This window comes from Heliconius melpomene, chromosome 21, assembly GCF_056956725.1.
Source record: "Heliconius melpomene rosina isolate 202511_hmr_F chromosome 21, ASM5695672v1, whole genome shotgun sequence".
NCBI lineage: Eukaryota > Metazoa > Arthropoda > Insecta > Lepidoptera > Nymphalidae > Heliconius > Heliconius melpomene.
The window spans coordinates 9,361,033-9,380,267 of NC_140409.1; the positions used below are offsets into that span (position 1 = coordinate 9,361,033).

At 33.0% G+C, this 19,235-nt stretch overlaps 1 protein-coding gene across 4 annotated transcripts in view; it reads right to left on the reverse strand.

Moving 5' to 3' along the window:
• Positions 1-19,235, reverse strand: part of Nep2 (M13 family metallopeptidase neprilysin 2) — a 44,075-nt gene that overhangs the window by 3,754 nt on the left and 21,086 nt on the right. For 2 of the 4 annotated variants that reach the window (XM_085206393.1, XM_085206392.1), the window contains exons 4-10: positions 12,011-12,147; positions 5,896-6,006; positions 4,655-4,900; positions 3,983-4,194; positions 3,519-3,695; positions 2,088-2,173; positions 1,594-1,699 (exon numbers count right to left, since the gene is read on the reverse strand). In XM_085206393.1, coding sequence (XP_085062519.1) covers positions 1,594-1,699; positions 2,088-2,173; positions 3,519-3,695; positions 3,983-4,194; positions 4,655-4,900; positions 5,896-6,006; positions 12,011-12,147 — 1,075 coding nt within the window. The remainder of the gene's footprint in view (positions 1-1,593; positions 1,700-2,087; positions 2,174-3,518; positions 3,696-3,982; positions 4,195-4,654; positions 4,901-5,895; positions 6,007-12,010; positions 12,148-19,235) is intronic. The other 2 variants (XM_085206394.1, XM_085206395.1) reach the window with 2 other exon arrangements.

The following is a 19,235-nucleotide window of genomic DNA, read 5'->3' on the forward strand; positions in this document are numbered from 1 at the left end:
AGGTTCTGTAAAATTAGCTTCATGCTACAGCATGAAGGGGATACATCCCGCACACAGTAGGGTAGGCAGAGGGAACGCAGTGTTAAGACATTTCGTTCTCCATTTCCTGCCGAATTCTGGAAGCATTGCGTGTTGAGTGGCAGAACTCAACGCCGCGCTTTGCCTCGACACCAGAGCGAAGAAATAGAAACATAAATAAAATTTTTACTTCCTCGAGTGGGGATCGACCCCACAACCGTTACAGTCACACCCTTGTGCCGCTGCGCTACGACGGCCTCTAACTATAAATAATAATATAATTATACAAATTTTACATTTCTTTTTAAAGATCCACTGAGTAAATTTAATAATATAAATAATAAAAAAACTCAGTAATAATACCTAAAAATTAAGATCCAAGAACATTCAATGTGAAGCTCTCAATAGACTAGATTTTTTTAAAAAAATCTTATAACAGAGTAGGCTAAGGGAACCTATTGTAAAGATTCCAATCTCTAATTGCTGCCCAATTTCCACAGAATTTTTGAGACATTGTGTGGTGAGTGGTGGAACTAAACGCCGTTTTTGTTTTGTTACCAGAGTGTGGAAATTAAAATATTACCCCTACGAGTATACACTCAAAATACAATATATATATATTATTTAACTACCTATGTTTCTACCTACTGTTGTTGCAGTTTTGACATTACGGTTTATAATTATTATTATTATTTACTAGCGGACCCGGACGCGGCTACGCCTGCTTGAAATATAAGAATATAATTTCTATACAAATATAATAATCAATCTAGATGAAATGCTAAAAGTGACTATTATATTTATTTTCATAAGGATGAATATCAAAATGACGCGGTAAGGAACGCGGTCGCGTAGCGACGACGGTTGTTATTAACATGGCAGAATAAATTGCATGTCAAATTAGAAAGTATTTTAATTTATTAGTATATATGTGTAATGTAATGTTATATAGCCTATAGCACTTCTGAAGAATGCAGCTTTCATACAAAACAAAAACAAAGTAAATTGATCCAGTAGATCCAGAGATCTTAGCGTTCAAACAAACAAACAAACAAACAAACAAACAAACTCTTCCGCTTTATTATATTAGTACTAGTGGACCCGGACGCGCCTACGCCTGCTTGAACTATAAGAATATTTTCGCGTCGGACATACTCATACTATGCCGCCCGAAGGCTAGGTCATTTCGAATCAGTGACATCTCCTTAATTATTTATCAAACTTCATAAGGATGAATATCAAAATGTCGCGGTACCGGTTGCGTAGCGACGCGACGGTTGTTATTAACATGGCAGAATAAATTGCATGTCAAATTAGAAAGTACTTTAAAATATATTAGTTTATATGTATAATGTAATGTTATATAGCCTATAGCACTTCTGAAGAATGCAGCTTTTATACAAAACAAAAACAATGTAAATCAGACCAGTAGATCCAGAGATCTTAGCGTTCAAACAAACAAACAAACAAACAAACAAACTCTTCCGCTTTATTATATTAGTATAGATAGATAATATGATATTAGAAAAATATATTTCGACTGTCTACATATATAAAAGTAAATAAAATATTTACCTCGAGATCGCTAATATATTTGGGAACATTGACAATAGTTATCTCATCCAATCCAACTTGCACGTGAGGTGATAATAGACGATTTATGTAAACCAGCCATGGAATCCTGTAAATTAAGAGTTTTATTTTTTAATTAAAAAAAAAGACATAGAATAGAATGAAAGCGACTTTAGAATGAATATTTTCTTTTTATTCAGTTTAATGCTTTATTCTGTATAGGAAGGCAGAAAGAAATTGTATCGAGACAGTTCTTCTTTCATTCTTAACTCGCTAATTGAGTGACTTAACTCAATACCATGCTTCTATGCTCTGTTTTATCAGAGTAAGGAATAAAAATAAATTAAATATAATTTTTCCTTTTATTTCTTTTTCTTAGTATAAAAAGTAAGCTGTTTTACTATGTTATAATATAAATAATTATATTATTATCTTCCCGAATGTGAATATGCTTTAAGAAATTATTTTGTATATAAAAAAAATGCCTGTAATTTTACCTTGGAAATTTACGTTGAAGTTCTCCTATTGTCATTGGGTTGTATAAACTAGTGGCATTACGACGTTTTTCTAACGGCAAAGATATCTGAAATCCAAGTTATGAGTATTTTAAAAGGTTTATTTGAACTATCACAATTCTTCGGTGTGCAAAGCCTGATACAGTTGTACAAAATATTCCTAATCGTACATTCCGCATATAGCCGGATAGGCAGAGGAAACTTAGTGTTAAAACACTCCATTCCTCACCTTCCGCCGAGTTATCGAGGCATTGTGTGTTAAGTGGCGGAACTTTCGCTTTCGCCATGGTATCACAGTGTAGAAATGAAAATATTAATGAATAATAATTCGTTCCCCCGAGTGGGAATCGAACCCACGGCCTCGAACATTACATCGAAGTAATATCACAAACTACAATCAACACGTTTATTAATAGTAAATCAATTAAGTATATGATGTCACGCGAAAATAGAAAATACGGCATCCATAAAAACCATAGTAGTAAAATTATGCAACAATCACCTAAAATTATTTACGTAACGTGTGTAAAATATGTCAGTCACACAAAGCCGTAAAAGAATCGAGGCAAAGATTCAGTGCACGCCACATCAATTGCCGACCGTCGCCGCACAATTAAGCCAATCTACGGGAACCTTGGAGGAACTTTTATCAGACAACGTATTTACGTCGAATTTACGTTCTTTCAGAAGTAATTGAAAATATTATAGTTTTTATTTTTTTGGAAATACCTTTTAACTGTTCTTAATTATTTCGACAAACGTTATTGTAAAAAAAATAAGCAATGGCCCTATCCCCTGGCCAGGTCTGTCGCTATGACATACGAGTACGCACTCTTATTATAAAAAAAGTGTCTTTTTAGACAAAAGAGAGATTAATAGTAACAGCACTTACTTTAAGCGTAAAAGTGGAACGTCTCATAGTTTTGTGAATCATATTTATTTGTATGTAGAATATTTCACTCGTTTGAAATTTCGATTTCGTCTAACCCAACATAAAAGTCAGAACAGACCGTAAATAAAGTTCTTTGTGGACACATTAAAAGATATATTTGCGAGCGGGGCCCCTTCAGGTTTATTGTTCTTACTGTTACGTCAAATTTACAAATAAATAATGCTCCAGTTTGTCGATTTGGTCTATTGAGCTCATAAGTGTGTCAATGTTATATTTAGTTCTTAAAAAACTGTTTTCAATATTTCTGAATACTTTAACAGATTTATTTATTTTACATTAATATATTTAAACATTCCAGTATCTTGGAGCATTTGGCAGATAATATTTCTTCAGAACCCTGAACGTTTCTTGGTGTACGCTTGGAACTACGGTTTGAGTTTTGCCACCCAAAATACAATAGTAATACAAATTGGACAGAGATAAAAGAAATTAATAAATAACAAATAAGTTAATATATTTACATTGGCAAGTTTCATTTCGAATTGTAGAGAATCTTTGAGTTCTACTTCAGCTCGAGCACGATCAGCACCAAGGAGAGTAGCGATGTCCACCATATAGTCGTAGTAGGCGAGCACTAATTTGTCGCTGAATCCTCGGTTCAAATATTCCCGACTTAATCCAAGGGAGGCCTGGTCCAACTAAAACATAATATATAAGATAATAAAAAAAAACGTAATATAGATAGAGACGTTCAAGCGCAAAATCAAACAAATTTGTGGCGCCAGTTACAACTTGCAATGCAAAAAAAATAGAGCACATCCCTAGTCTATGTGGCTCAGAGCTTATGTATAATAATAGTTTATTGTGACATATGCAATAACTTAGGTATAACAAGTAGGTTTCTAAAATTCAACGTAATGTAATCAATAAATTGAGATTAAATATATCATCAATGATATCTTAAAATGAAATAAAATGCTCTTACATCTATAATACGCTTAGTAGAGTTCTTTACATCCACGCTGATAGAAAAATCAAGGAAGTAGTCCACGGAATAACCAGCTCTGCGGAAGCGGTATACAGATTCTTCCCAGGAAAATGAAGCTTCGTCCCATGAACTGCCTTGTAGCGCTGGCCATCCACCTAGGCGTTCCAACATGTCCAGCAGAGGCCTGACACCGCGACTTTCTATGGCAGCTGACAAATATATTTATAATTATTTTTATAACATCAATGGTAAACATTTTATTGTTGTTACTCATATAATTTGCATAAATTCCTTGAATATAGTAAATACAAATAAATAACTATTTCTTTCCTATACTACAGTCATTTATTACAATGTTCGCAAAATTACTTATGTCATAATATGTTATGCAAGCTGCGGAAGGAACGTCACTGGCTAACTTTCACTTGCGTTTACAATTTACTAGTTCGAAATGTATACTTCATTCTGTAAAAGTAATGCAATATATAACTATAAAAGTACCTGTGAATTAACAAAACTTGTGCCAATTTTATTTGTATGATATTTATTTTGTGGTATAGGAGAGTCGAATATATACAAAAAAAAGTATATTTCGCAAAACTAAAATCAATGTGTAGTGTATAAATGAAAAATCACATTCGGTTGGTTAGAAAAAAATTATCTACTTACATCTATTCATACAAGCTTGGTACAACGTCTTTGCGAGTGCGAAAGGACGAGGTTCGTCTTCAGCAATTGGCTCATCGAGAAGTGTACGAATTTGTTCTTGTAACTGGTCGGTGATGATAGAGAAGGTATTCACAGAAGTCTTGTCGTCAGGTATCCGCGTGTTTTTCAGGAAAGATCCACAAGAAAAGTCGTAGAAATCGTCACAAGGATCCACTTTTTCGTCCATATTGGAGAGCAATTTTGACGCTAACAAAAGATAATTAATAAATAGACGAATGTTTCAGCCGATACATTTTTCTGTAATTATTTTACTAACATTATTATATGGAACGGATAGGAATGGGAAACGGAGTGTTTTAGCACTATGTTCGCTTTGCCTGCCCTGCTGTGTGTTCTCTTTCAATATCAACTTCTTTGACTTCGTTGACAAATATTAATATTTTTACTTATAAATAAAACGTTTTTCAAAAACACATATATTCTTATATCCCATAAATGTATTTTATTTACTCATCAAGAAGTAAGAATAGCTATTGTGACGAGGCGAGGGCGTGAGACAAGCTCAGTAACTGTATATCTTAAAAGAATGGACCTTTGTTTCTCTGTGAAAAATATATTGGCTTTAACATACTTAATACCACGAAGTGTTGTTATGACGCTTATTTCATTATAATAATTTTATAGTCATGTGCAAAAACACCTTATGCTGGTTAACTTAACTTCCAATAGGTTCCAATAACTTCCAATAGGTTCCAATAAGTACCTTCCAAACTTCCTTTCAATTATTTTATAAATGTTATTGTCAGGTTTAAAATTATATTATCAATAGAATATAATTAAGATGTGTTTTTCAATATAAAATATTTGAGATTCTTGTACAATATATCCTATTTATCTATAAATACCTAAAAAATATATTAATCGTACCTACTCATGAAAGAAGGATACTTAGGATACTTATTCCACTTTCTGTTAAAACTACTCAACGGATTTAAATAAACCTTTACAGTAAAACAGCTTATATATTATATAAGCATATACGCTACAATTATGTAAAGATTCTCTATAATTTGATTCTAAAATAACAACAAGTTAAAGCGGGCGAAGCCGCATTTGGGCAGCTAGTTTTTTAATGAAGCTTAATTTTTATTTCGTTAATTCATTCCATTTGTATTAGGTATTCATGCGAACATTCGTCTTTGTTAAATGATCTTATAATAATAGCAAATAAGAAACCTTACCCGTATGGATACATCCAGGCACGTTGCATATCTTGGCGTCGCTGTCGCTCCTGGCGATGACGGCTGGCGGCATGGACGGGGTAAGTCTTAGTTCGCTAGTCTGTGGCATGTCTAGAAGGCGGACGACAAGCTGAGTGAGACACACACAAGACAAACACTATGGTTTCAAAGCACAGGCAATACGAGCAAGCGATATTAGAGTGCTAATTATTATGCATGGACATGGAGGAATTTAAATACATGCTTTCGATGATAAAAAAAGAGTAGTTAGTTACTAGTTAGTTTTCATATAGCACTTAACAACTGCACCATCCTCTTCAGCATATAGTAATTAATTTTTATACTTTCTTTTACATAATTTATTTAAAAAATACTTTAATATATCTGATGATGTATGTATGGTATTTTATGAAATCTTTTCACTTTCACAACACTATAATGTTCAAAATTTATTTTATTGAAACACTTCGTAAATTTTCAATGATAATTTCAAAATATATGGGAAATTTGCAGAGTATTAAAAATTGTTAGTTATCATAAAATACTAATTTTTCAGCTCGATCGACCATGACTGAAACTCAATCTTCATACAATACTACCCATTAACACACATCTCTCTATATTTGTAGGTAGGAGAGTTGACTGTACTATATTGTACCAGTTGATAAATCGTACCGCCCACATGTTTCCTACTATATGTGTGTTTTTTTTTATTCCAGTTACACTAAACTAGAGTTGGCAATACTTAAGAAGCCGTTGAGGTCATTGAGGCCGTCATGGTGCATCGGCACAAGGGTGTGACTGTAACGCGACGGTTATGGGTTCGATCCCCACTCGAGGAAGTGAAATATTTATTTACGTTTATATTTTCATTTCTTCGCTCTGGTGTCGAGTTGACCTCCAAAATTCAGCAGAAAGTGGGGAACGGAGTGTCTCAACACTAGGTTGCCTCTGCTTACCCTGCTGTGTGCGGGATAAAGCGTGAAGCTATAAACAAGTAGATTTTATTTAAAGGAAAAATTTCGCGTGTCACCTACTAACCGGTTGGTATTGACCTCAATTTATATTTTGAACTTGGCAATAATATATGAAACCTTTTTCCTTCTAAAAATGAAAAAACGTACTAAATTATACAACGAATGGTTTTTGTCGCGTGCATTAGGTATATTGTATAAAAACTAAACTTTATTTATTTATGAAATTATCACTGTGGATACAATGACTTAACTGACCGACTTCAAGAATAAATTATACTTGTAATTTACGTCTTGAAAATCGGACGTAAAACAGAGAGCGAAGTGTAGGTTCCCTAACATGTTTTTAAAGAATAATTTTATACAATTGTAACTGAAAATAGGTTGTATTGCATTAGGTTTTTATTGTATAATTCATTAGTATCACCACTGGTCGTGCCGACACCGCGTTACAAAATTCTACGTGATCTAATATTGAATGTTCTAGATTTAAATAAGATCAGGTAGTTTACAAAATATTTGCGCCATTCGGTGGGACCATGTTACGGAACATTCGATATTACATTTTTTACTCCAGAACAATAAAAATCTTTATAAAGTTTTATACGTAAGCATTGTTGAAAGGTGCATCATCGATTCAGATGAGCGCTTATGTTATTATCAGTTGCAGTTCTGCAATTTTTTTCGAACATGAAGTTTATACTGCCTTGTCGGCTTCTAGCCTTGATCTAAGGGAAGATGGCATTCTGTCCCTGAGAAATTGTAAACACTACGTGGATTCTTGAGAGGAGCCGATGGCGGCAAGAGCGTCCCCTGCGGGACTCGAACCTCGGCTTGCGGCCTTCGATCGGGCTAGGCTAGCTCTACAATGTTCCGCTTTTAAGCCAAACTCCAAGTAAGGTTGATTATTTGATTGTTTCATGTAAATAAATGCTGCTTTTTACTGTTATTATTTATGGTTTAATTCTTTTCATTGTCTAGCAAATATAAATAAAAATGGACGAATACATATGTTTACAAGGATAACTTGTCAGATGAAGGTGATAAAATTTATAAATAATTATCAATAAAATTATTGCATTTCTGTAAGTTACATGTTAATTAAGTAAATAATAATTATTAGCTATTGCGCTTTAGTACGATAATAATAATAATGAGGACGACAAAGTAGAAAAAACATGCGCATCTCATAGGAGTCACGAAGCTGTTTAATTGATTGAATATTTAACCACTATCGTTGTTTGTGCACGTCAAACGATTTGAGGAAGAATTTATTACTTATTTATTTACGAGTAATTATTGATATTCTTTGAACTATACAAAAATACAATTAAAACAATTTTAACTAGTAAAACCAAATTCATGGAATTTTAAAATGTATGTTATATTATCAACAATAATACAAACGACGACGTAAATAATCTTATACCTTAACGACTATCACGTGGAAGGATTCTATTGTTCGACTGTATCGATAAGTGGTACCTACTTTTTTTGTAAATCTCCCATATTGGTTATTGGCACCGAGCCACAGATATACATGTTAAAATGTTATTAAAAAAACAAAGATGTTTTTCTTTTTTCTTATGTATTTTGACTCAAAAATTTGAATACAAGTCCGTTGTGTCCTAAATCCATAATGTAACTAAAGGCTACCTCCTCGTTGTTGTACCAGATATCCTTATTATGCACAGTTATTATATACTATTGTTTTCAACAATTACTCTTTTATTACTAATGACGTATTTATGCATATAATATTGTTTTTCTTAGACTTTATTTAAGCAAATAAGAAAAGTAAGAACAATTTAAAAAAGGAAGAACAAATACCTCAATCGAATTAATATGGTGATAAATTTTAGGAAATTGATATTGTTTGTGTGACATACCAATAAATTATAAGCAAAAAATCATTTTTAGAAAAAGCTTTTATTTAAACGCTTTAAAAAGGAGAAAATAAAATTTGTCTTTTAAATTTTAACTATCAACTCATAACCTCATTGTACACAATTTATATGATCATAAAAGCTTGTCGCGCGATTTACTTGTGTAACTAAACTAGTACTCATTTAATTATGTAAAATCTGCTAAGTTTTAATTTTTAAAGTTTCAATTTAATAAATTATAAGCAAAAAATCATTTTTAGAAAAAGCTTTTATTTAAACGCTTTAAAAAGGAGAAAATAAAATTTGTCTTTTAAATTTTAACTATCAACTCATAACCTCATAGTATACAATTTATATGATCATAAAAGCTTGTCGCGCGATTTACTTGTGTAACTAAACTAGTACTCATTTAATTATGTAAAATCTGCTAAGTTTTAATTTTTAAAGTTTCAATTTAATTAAATATTGATTAACGCGACAAGCTTTTATAATCATATAAATTGTATACTATGAGGTTATGAGTTGATAGTTAAAATTTAAAAGACAAATTTTATTTTCTCCTTTTTAAAGCGTTTAAATAAAAGCTTTTTCTAAAAATGATTTTTTGCTTATAATTTATTTTTTACTTTTTAGTTACCACTGGCTGAGTTTCTCACACTAGAGACATGTACCACGATTCCGCTTCTATGGTTAGGAATGCTGTTGGCGACACTAGACCCTTCCCGATTACAGTGGGGGTTCACCAGGGCTCGACTCTTAGTCCGTTCTTATTCAGTGTAGTGCAGCCTCCATGGCTGATGATGTATGCCGACGACATAGCACTCATTGACGAGAACCGACTGACACTGGAGCGTAAAGTGAACCTCTGGAAGGGTACGCTTGAGAGCGGCAGTCTTAAACTAAATGTGTCGAAGACCGAGTACATGGCTTGCGGGAGCCCGTACTTGAGCACGATCCTTATAGGTCCTGAGCCAGCCGTTAAGTCAGAAAAGTTCAGGTACCTTGGATCCGTTATGCACGAGTCTGGAGGCATCGATCACGATGTCCATGGCCGGATAAGTGCTGCCTGGGCCAAATGGCGGGAGGTCACTGGTGTGGTCTGTGACCGAAGAAAACCACCAAGCTCAAGGGACTGATATACAAAAGCATCATACGACCGGTTCTTTTATACGGCAGCGAATGTTGGCCAGCACTATCTCGGCACACTCAGGAGCTTCACGTCACGGAAATGAAGATGCTGAGATGGATGTGCGGCGTAACGCGGTCTGACCGCATACGCAACACATTCGTTCGAGGTAGTCTTGGGGTCCGTGACGTAGCGGATAAGCTCCAAGAGCGCCGCCTGAGATGGTTTGGCCACGTTACGCGCCGGTCTAAGAACTATGTTGGATGCAAGTGCCTTGCTATATCAGTTCCTGGAGTGAGACCTGGACGCCCAAGGAAGCGCAGGTTGGATGTCGTGATGCCGGATATGAGAGCCAATGATCTAACCACCGAGGACTTAAAAGACAGCGCAAAGTGGAGTAGGTTGAGTAGGAAGGCAGACCCTGGCAATAGCCGGGATTAATGCCAGGAGGAAGAAGGTTTCTCACACTAGATGTCATATTATTTTTCTAATTATTCTCGGCAAGCCCTTTCATTTGATATCCATATTGCAGAATTGCAAAAATAATAACTATTCGTTCATCTTAGATGGTCCCCCATATTGGATTTAGAATGATGTCACATTATTTCCCAAATTGCTCTTAAGATGCCCTTTCATTTGATACCCATATTATAGAAGTGCATTAAATATAACTATTCCGCCATCTTGGATGATCCGCCTTATTAGAATTAGAATGACGTCACATCATTTTTCAAGTTGCTCTTAAGAAGCCCTTTCATTTGATACCCGTAATGTATAAGTGCATCAAAAATAACTATTTTATTACTTTGGATGATTCGCTATATTGGATTTAGAATGAGGTTACACTATTTTTCCAGTTACTCTCAAAAAGCCCTTTCATTTGATACCCATATTATAGAAATTCATGAAATATAACTATTCCGCCATCCTGGATGGGCCGCCATATTGTATTTAGAATAAAGTCACGAACCTTATCGTGTATTGTCATCCAAACCAAACGTGTATACAAAATTTCAGCTCAATCGTACGAACATACCTTTCACTATATGAAAGCACAAAAAACTTCAATCGTGTCAATTCTATTGGATTTCAAGTGATGTCACATTATTTTTCTAATTGTTCTCGGCAAGATCTTTCATTTAATACCCATATTGCAGAAGTGCATAAATAATAACTATTCCGCCATCTTAGATGTTCCGCCATATTGGATTTAGTATAATGTCACATTATTTTTAGAGTTACGGTCAACGACCCATTTCATTTAATATCTACATTGTAGAAGTAGACCAAATAGATACTCGGCTATCTTCAATATCCTTCTTATGGGATTTAGAGTGACGTCACATTATTTTTCGAGTTGCTCTCAACGAGTCCTTTCATTTGATACCCATATTGTAGAAGTACTTTAAAAAAAACCATCCCGCCATATTGCACGGTCCGCCATATTACATTTAGAATGACGTCACATATTTTATCGTGCATTGTCATCTAAAGTAAACGTGTATACAAAATTTCAGCTCAATCGGTTGACGATATCTACTTCAAAATTGAGCTCTAAGATTTCACCCGAACCCACATACATACATTGCAAGTTAAATAAAAGCTTTTAAAAAGAGACCTGTTTGATATATTTCAATCTCTATCACTTACTTACATATAAGATACTATGTTTATTTGCAAGATTTTATCCTTGTATACGATTTATTAATCGAGTTACTTTTTTAAAGTTCGAAAGATTCTTAAAAAAAGTAACTCGAGTAACTACTTACATACCTACATATAAAATGTTTCTATACGGAGGAGGTACACAATGGTGGTCGACCATGAAGAACTTATGTATTTACATATATTTATGAATATAGGTACAATGTCATGGAAAAAAATAAAATACTGTTTCGTGTTTTAAATTTGTGCAACACAAGAAGCTTACGGAAAAAAATATAAAACATAATCTATGAAAAGGGAATAATACTAATAAGATAAAATTGTTTATTATGACTATTTTAAATCTGTTCCCACATATAATATTTTAATTCTGTTTATATTAACATTATAATTAATTGAGGTTTACAATAAAGGAAAAAAATATTGGGCCCTAATTGATAAAATAATTTCTAAATTCCGCTTACCATTTATATCAGCTGATGTCTTGACTAGCACAGTGGCAAGGAAAGCCGCGAGGAAAGCAACTGCGATCACCGAAATGACACCAACGGCCAGCAGTAACCTCTTTTCCATTCTTGTTCTTTGCGCCCAAAAGGACGGCCTGTAAAACACAATAATTATAAGATACTAGCGGCCCGCTCGCGGTTTCACCCGCGTGAACTATGTTATTATTAATTTCTGTTTCCATGACTACGTCCTAGTGACGTCTATGCATAATTTGAAACTCCTAGCATTTGTAGTAACGAAGTTTCATACAAACTTTCGACCCCAAAAACAACTCCTCAGAAATCGAATATTGCAAATTCCCGTCTTAGCGAGCACCTACGTCCTATAAGTAACTCCTATGCAAAATTTGAGATTCCTAGCACATGTCGTTTCTGAGATTTCGTGATGAGTGAGTGACCTTTCGATTTTATATATATAGATGGAAGATGTACTATACGAGTATACTTATAACGTCTATAATATATTTGTATAACATCACAAAAATTATTAGTTAACTTAACAAAAGATACTTTGAGTGGCTCTCATCACCATCGCGGGACTATGCAGACGGATGAGAATTGAAGACCAGAAAATTGAAAGTGGCCAAGTGCGACTCAGACTCGCCAATGAAAATTTTCTGTTGTAGAGAACTTAGATTATGGATTTATAATATTTTTTTTGTGTAAAAATTGTTGGGGTTCGAAAAAAGTAGTTGTTGTGTTGAACATTAACATCATTTTTAAATATCTAATATTATCTATACTGCACTTAAAGTTTAGAAAAAGAAATTTTAGCTTAGTTTCAGTGCCATAAAAGAAAAGCATTCCCTTATTATTTTATTTTCGTATAAAAATCGGAAATCGGTTCACAGAAAAGACACAGAATAGACAATTTAAGAAAGTTAGGTAACTTATCAACCAAATTTGAACTATGTGGTCCTAACAGCTACGGAATGAAGTGGCCGTGACATACGGACGGAGAAGTCTAAATTGAGGATATATTTCTACACTATCCGAATACTCTGCTAATATTGTAATTAGCGACTATTGTAATTGACACACATTGTTTTTGTAGGGAAGTGGAAAATTCTAAGTGGTTATTCTTTGAAGGAGAAAATTGCTACGAAATTTTCAATTTGTTTTGCTAACCCAATTTACTTGGCCGCAATTTTCCTTGGTGTTAAACGAAGGGAGCCCCGGGGAAGCCAGATCCCTTCTTATGGATTCTTAAAGGAAACTTATTTCAGTATCTCGCGCAAAGCGGCTTAAAAATTATAATTGATTTTCAATAAAAGTCGTCACAAACATACTGTGATGTTAAAAAGTAAGGTATTTATCTTCTTTTTAAGTCATAATTAATGTAAAGACGCACACTTTTGTTCATATAGGTACGCTGATATAGTTTGTGTTATCTAAATGTTATAATTCTACAAGTACATATAATAAAAGCGTAACTGAAAGGGTCATAGACCCAGTATGTACAGTACAGTACATTTCGGTCCCCACTTTCCGCCTATATCTGAACTCTGAACTTAACGCCGCGCTTTGCCTCGACACCAGATAGACATCAGAGCGAAGAAAATATGAAATATATCTTTCCTCGAGTGGGCATCGAATCTACAAACTGTTGGATTTACAATCACAGTGCTTAAAATATGTAAGTTGTAATCTCCCTAAATACTGCTAGGTACATTTATTAATTAGTTTCGCCTATTTTTAAATAATTCTTTATATATAAATTCAATATTTTTTTTTATACATAAATACATACATACATAGCTTCACGTTTTATCCCTAGCGGGGTAGTCAGAGAGAACGGAGCGCCAAACGCTACGGTCTCTACACTACCTCTTTCGCCTCGTCCACTATCATCAACCTCTTCATACATGCCCTTCGGGGGGTCCTCATGCCTCATTCCAGTAAATATAAAAATATATTGTTTTTTTTATAATTTCATTTATTTAACTTATGCTTTTAATTATTTTTGTGTATTAATTACATACTATGTATGACTCCTGACTAATAAAAAACTAATGAAAATAAATAATCTATCTACAAAAGTTGAAATTATGTTCCGGCAAAAGAAACCCTTATATTATTGTGTTTATTTTATTATAATCGACGTACAAGTCCACTTGCATCCGCTACAAGTCTCACAAGTCACAGGTCAGATATAGTATGTAAAGGCTGAATTATTACTTTATCGCTTATCAAGACAAAACTTCTTATGTATATTTTAAATGAAATGCTGTTTTCGTTGAATAGAAACGTAGGTACTAATAAATATATATTTTTAAGAATTAACAATCCATGTAGGTATATTTTAATAAAATAATTTTAACTCACTTAACTCCCGATTGAAATATTAATTAACATAATAAAATAGACCAGAGTGGAAGAAAAGGAGGGAGGCCTTTGCCCAACAATGGGATCTAAAGATATCATTTACATACCGTCGTCAAGATATCATTTACTGAGGAATTCGTTGATGTGTCATGTGGGAAAAATGCGATAATACCGAGCTAAGTATAGACTATAGTGTTTATTTTAATTTCGCTGAATATGTTTATACAAATATGAAATAGGAGACTTTTCTTGAACACCTACAATACTATTATTTTTAACCGACTTCTGTAAGAAAAGGAGGTTATCAATTCGACTGTTTTTTTTTAATGTAAATTATTATTATTTTTTGCTGACAGTAATTATGTCAACAATAAGTGTGTGAACTGTTTTAAAATTATTTTAAATACGTTATTGTTGAAATCGGTGCCAATTTGATATTTTGTTTAGCTTTTGTTCCGTGTATTTAGTAGTTATGTGTTATTTTTTCTCGGGCGGCAAAAAAATAACAATATTAAAAAAGAAATCGTTCAAAAATAAACATTTTTAAAATGTTAGCAATAAACACTACCCAAAGCTTAAAAAAAAACCTATAAGATTATTTTTAATTTTACGCACTCTATCACTGGATACTGGTAAATTGTTATCTTATCCGACTATACTGTAAAAGCAGTTAAGTATATTAACCATCTACCTTTTAACTCCTGTCTTCCATTTTCAAGGTACATGAAGGGCTGGCACTATGTCTTTATTATCATATATAAATAAAAAAATATTAAAATCAACGACTTTGATATAACACAAGCAATTATAGTACGTCTGACGAGCCGTGGCCTCCTTGATAGTAGGCTTTCTGAACTGTTGTTCCTTGTATTCAGTAGTTCTTCGCTCAAGAAGAAAATTAAAATTTAAAATCGAATCTCCGTAGCCATCTATAGCTAACTTTAGGATCACAACTTGTCGACCATACTATATATGTGTAATAAATATATCCCCGGACCGGTCTGACCTACGCGCATCGTGTTGAAGGTGAATGAACTTTTTTAACAAATTATACAGTTTTGTAATTAGATACATATTTTCCTATGCTAGAAATTTTAGCGAGATTGGGACTCCATTCTCCACTTTCCGCCCGAATTTCAGGTATTTTGTGTTAAGTTACGGTCTTACCAGAGCATGGAACAGAAACCCCGCAAACAGCACGTTCATAGCTAGATGTTCCTTTACGCGACAATAGCTACATAAATTATTATGTTTACAATATATCAATGCGAATGTGAAAGTCTGTCTGTCTTTTACGCTTTTATAAATAGACCACTGAACAAATTTATTCAAATTTGGTACAGATATAGAGTTGTTCTTGGAAAAGAATATTATAATGTATAGGCTACTTTTTATCGCGAGAAAACGGATTGCAGGCATTTAAAATAACGATATATAAAGGTTTATATGAAAGTTGCTACCCAGCGATGTAACTACGCCTACACTGGTTAAATCTTACGAGATAAACGAGATAGACGAGATAAACGCGGCTAAACTTTTTTTTGTACAGGAGAATTATACAAATTCTTTATATAAATTGTAGCCTGTGTGTTATTCTGATGTATAGGCTATATTATTGTAAAGTTTCATCAAAATCGGGTAATTTTTGCATAATAGCAAACATCCATCCTCACAAAGTTTCACATTTATAATATTATAGTAGGATGGTAGGATTCTCACTGGTTTACACGATATCAATATGTAATAATTGTAGTCGATTGCAAACTACAAGCTTATAACTTTATTTTATTTATAGCACCACGCGATGTCCCGCACGTAGGTACAGGGTAGGCAGAAGGAACCTGGGAACCTAGTGATAAGACACTCCGCTCCCATTAAACACACCGTCCCCTACTTTCCTACGAATTCTTCTCCGGAAGTGGCGAAACTCAACATCGCAATAATTAATATAAATAAAATTATATGTTTAATTTTGAATTAAACATATAAATAAAATTCAAAGATAACAAGAAGCACAGGACGATGCCACGAGATAAAAGCTTTAGATATAATAACCTTCGGTAGCAAACGAGTTTTAACATGTTTAGACACACTTTTTTCAAAGCGAACGGTCAATGTCAAATAGAATATACATATACCTACGTTACTCGTAGTATATTAAGATTTATTTATTTTTATATTATAATTTCTATTTGATCCACAAACTACTTCTACACATAACTTTACATCACAATTTTCCGTTCATTCAATTTGACATTCCGTTCTCCATTTTCCATCGAATCCTGGAGGTGCTAGTCCTGCGCTCTACCTCGTTATCAGAGTGAAGAAATAATATTAAATATTAAATTTCGCCAAGTGGGTATCGAACCCATCTATAACATTTACAGTTGCACGCTTGTGCCTCTGCGCTACGACTGCGTCGAATGAATTTGATACCTTCAGGTTCAATTGATTTGGTCACTTGTTTTTCCTTTACAATATACATATATTAAACAAATTAGCATAGCACGAAAATGATATTAGAAGATTTTGACCGCATGATACAAAATGTTTGAAGAATTTTAAGCCTCTGAGTCAACATGAGTATGTGAATGGATGGTATTCGCTGGAAATCCCGAAGGTTATATGTTATTTAGTTATATTTAATATATAAACATAGAAACAACAAAGAATAATAATAAAGAATAACATAGAATTAGGGGAGGCCTATGTCTAGCAGTTGTCGTTGAAAGGCTGATGGATGGATGGATGATAAACATAATTTAATATACATCGATATAACGGCACGGGTGCAGGATTCACTTATCCGGTACTACCGTTAGCAAAGCAGTTATATAAGAGTTGACTGACCCTGTAGTAAACAATACAATTTATAGTTATACTATGCAAATGTATTCTAACCAGTTTATGACAGCGGTATAGTTCTCAAGGCAAGTCGCGCGAACACAAAAGTGTTTACTACGTTACACTAATCTCAATACGTTGTTCGTGTATACAAATAAGTATGGACTATTTATTTTAAATTCATATATTTTTCGCTTAGTTTTTAATTATATTTTAAAATTATAAGAATGCATAAGTAAGTTGCACATATTCCATTTATGCTCTATGCACCGTGATCACTGCATGAATTAAAGTGGAATACAACTAAGAGTTAACCAGCATTTTTTGTGATTTTCTTATACAAGTTTGAATAACTTCTTTTTCTTTTAAGTATGGAATAAAATAATGGAATAACCATTATGTTAGGTCGATTTAAGACCGGTTTTCAGTATTAACATCGATGATTTTTTGTCAAATAATAAAAATAATTTTTAATACATAAAGCTAGTATACGGCGGTGGGTGGTAATAGTGGTGGACGACATATAGTTACTTTATTACATATGTTTAGTTTTCTTGTATAATTTCGTTAGCATCTTGGGAAACATGAAAAATCAAATGTGCACTATATTCTTATAAACTTACTTACTTTACATATCTACCATATCCACATTCACAATATATATTTTTATTATTGTTTCATGATATTGATTTTATTATTTAGGTACGGCTTAATTATATTATATTCAAAAACACCATAAAGTGTGTGTATGACATAAGCGGTTGGTAGTAACGGGTTCAAGGAAATCAGGAAATTAAGTTTTTCTCATTTGCAAAAACAGCAAAGTACCTATGTGTAAATGACTACATACAGCTATGAACAAAACTAGCAACAAAATCGGACTACTCTAATCATTCTCGAATTCTTCTCACTCTCTCTCTCTCTTCTAAGAGAAGAACTTTTATATATAATACTAATCTTAGCCCCGTCATACTAATAGTTGCCGTGGGCAGTTGACATGTCAGGGGATTGAAATCCCATGATAAAGAATATTTATGTGTTTGAAATATAAATATATAAATGATAGGTAAATACACTTATTGGGCGGTCAACAAAAAATATAAAAAATAAAAGTCGTTTTTATACGTATAAAAAACCGACAACCAGTCGACCACAGCAAATATATTGTTTTCAAATCTTAATAACCAATTTCAATTGAAATATTAATAAAAATTGGAGATCTAAATATAAATAATTATAGACGATAAATATTAAATTGCGAAATACGCTTAAGAAGGCAATCTTTACGGTTTGCGAGTGATCTAAATGCAAATTATATTACTTTAGATGATACTTATTGAGTTAATAAAGATTGGGGGCGGCTCGTGGCTCAAATAAGTGACTCGGATACTTGAAGGCTGTAGACGAGCTATTTGTATCTCTCTTCAGTTTTAAAATTAAAATAAGGACTACCATGCGGTCGCCCCTGTTTTTAACCGACTTCTGTAAGAGAAGGAGGTTATCAATTCGACTGTATTTTTTTTTCTGAATGTTTATTATAGAAAATAATTATATTATATTAATATATAGTAGGTATATGGTACGCCAAGTTTTGGATTTGTACTATTCAATAGTTTTTGTTCTATGATGTAATAATTATTGGTGAATCGAATAAATAATAAAAAAATATGTTTATTTAGGAATGTTATTTAGAAGAAATGATTATATTTTTTAATGTTCTTTAGTGTATCTCAATTTCACTCGACTCTTACCAAAAAATATTTTAAATTTATTTACTGAAATATTTAAATCACAATATATTTTTATTTTAAAATAAATACCTACTACTACATAGTAGTAGTTTCTTATTTCGGAGAGTTTTCTATATATTTAGCGTTCTAATGTTTAATTATTGTTTAAGGTTTAAGATAAATAACAAATGCTTTGAATAATTACAAAAAACATTAACAATTACGAGTTTTCCATACTATGGTCTTATTTTTCTTTATGTTTTTTATTAAAAATTGCATTATCA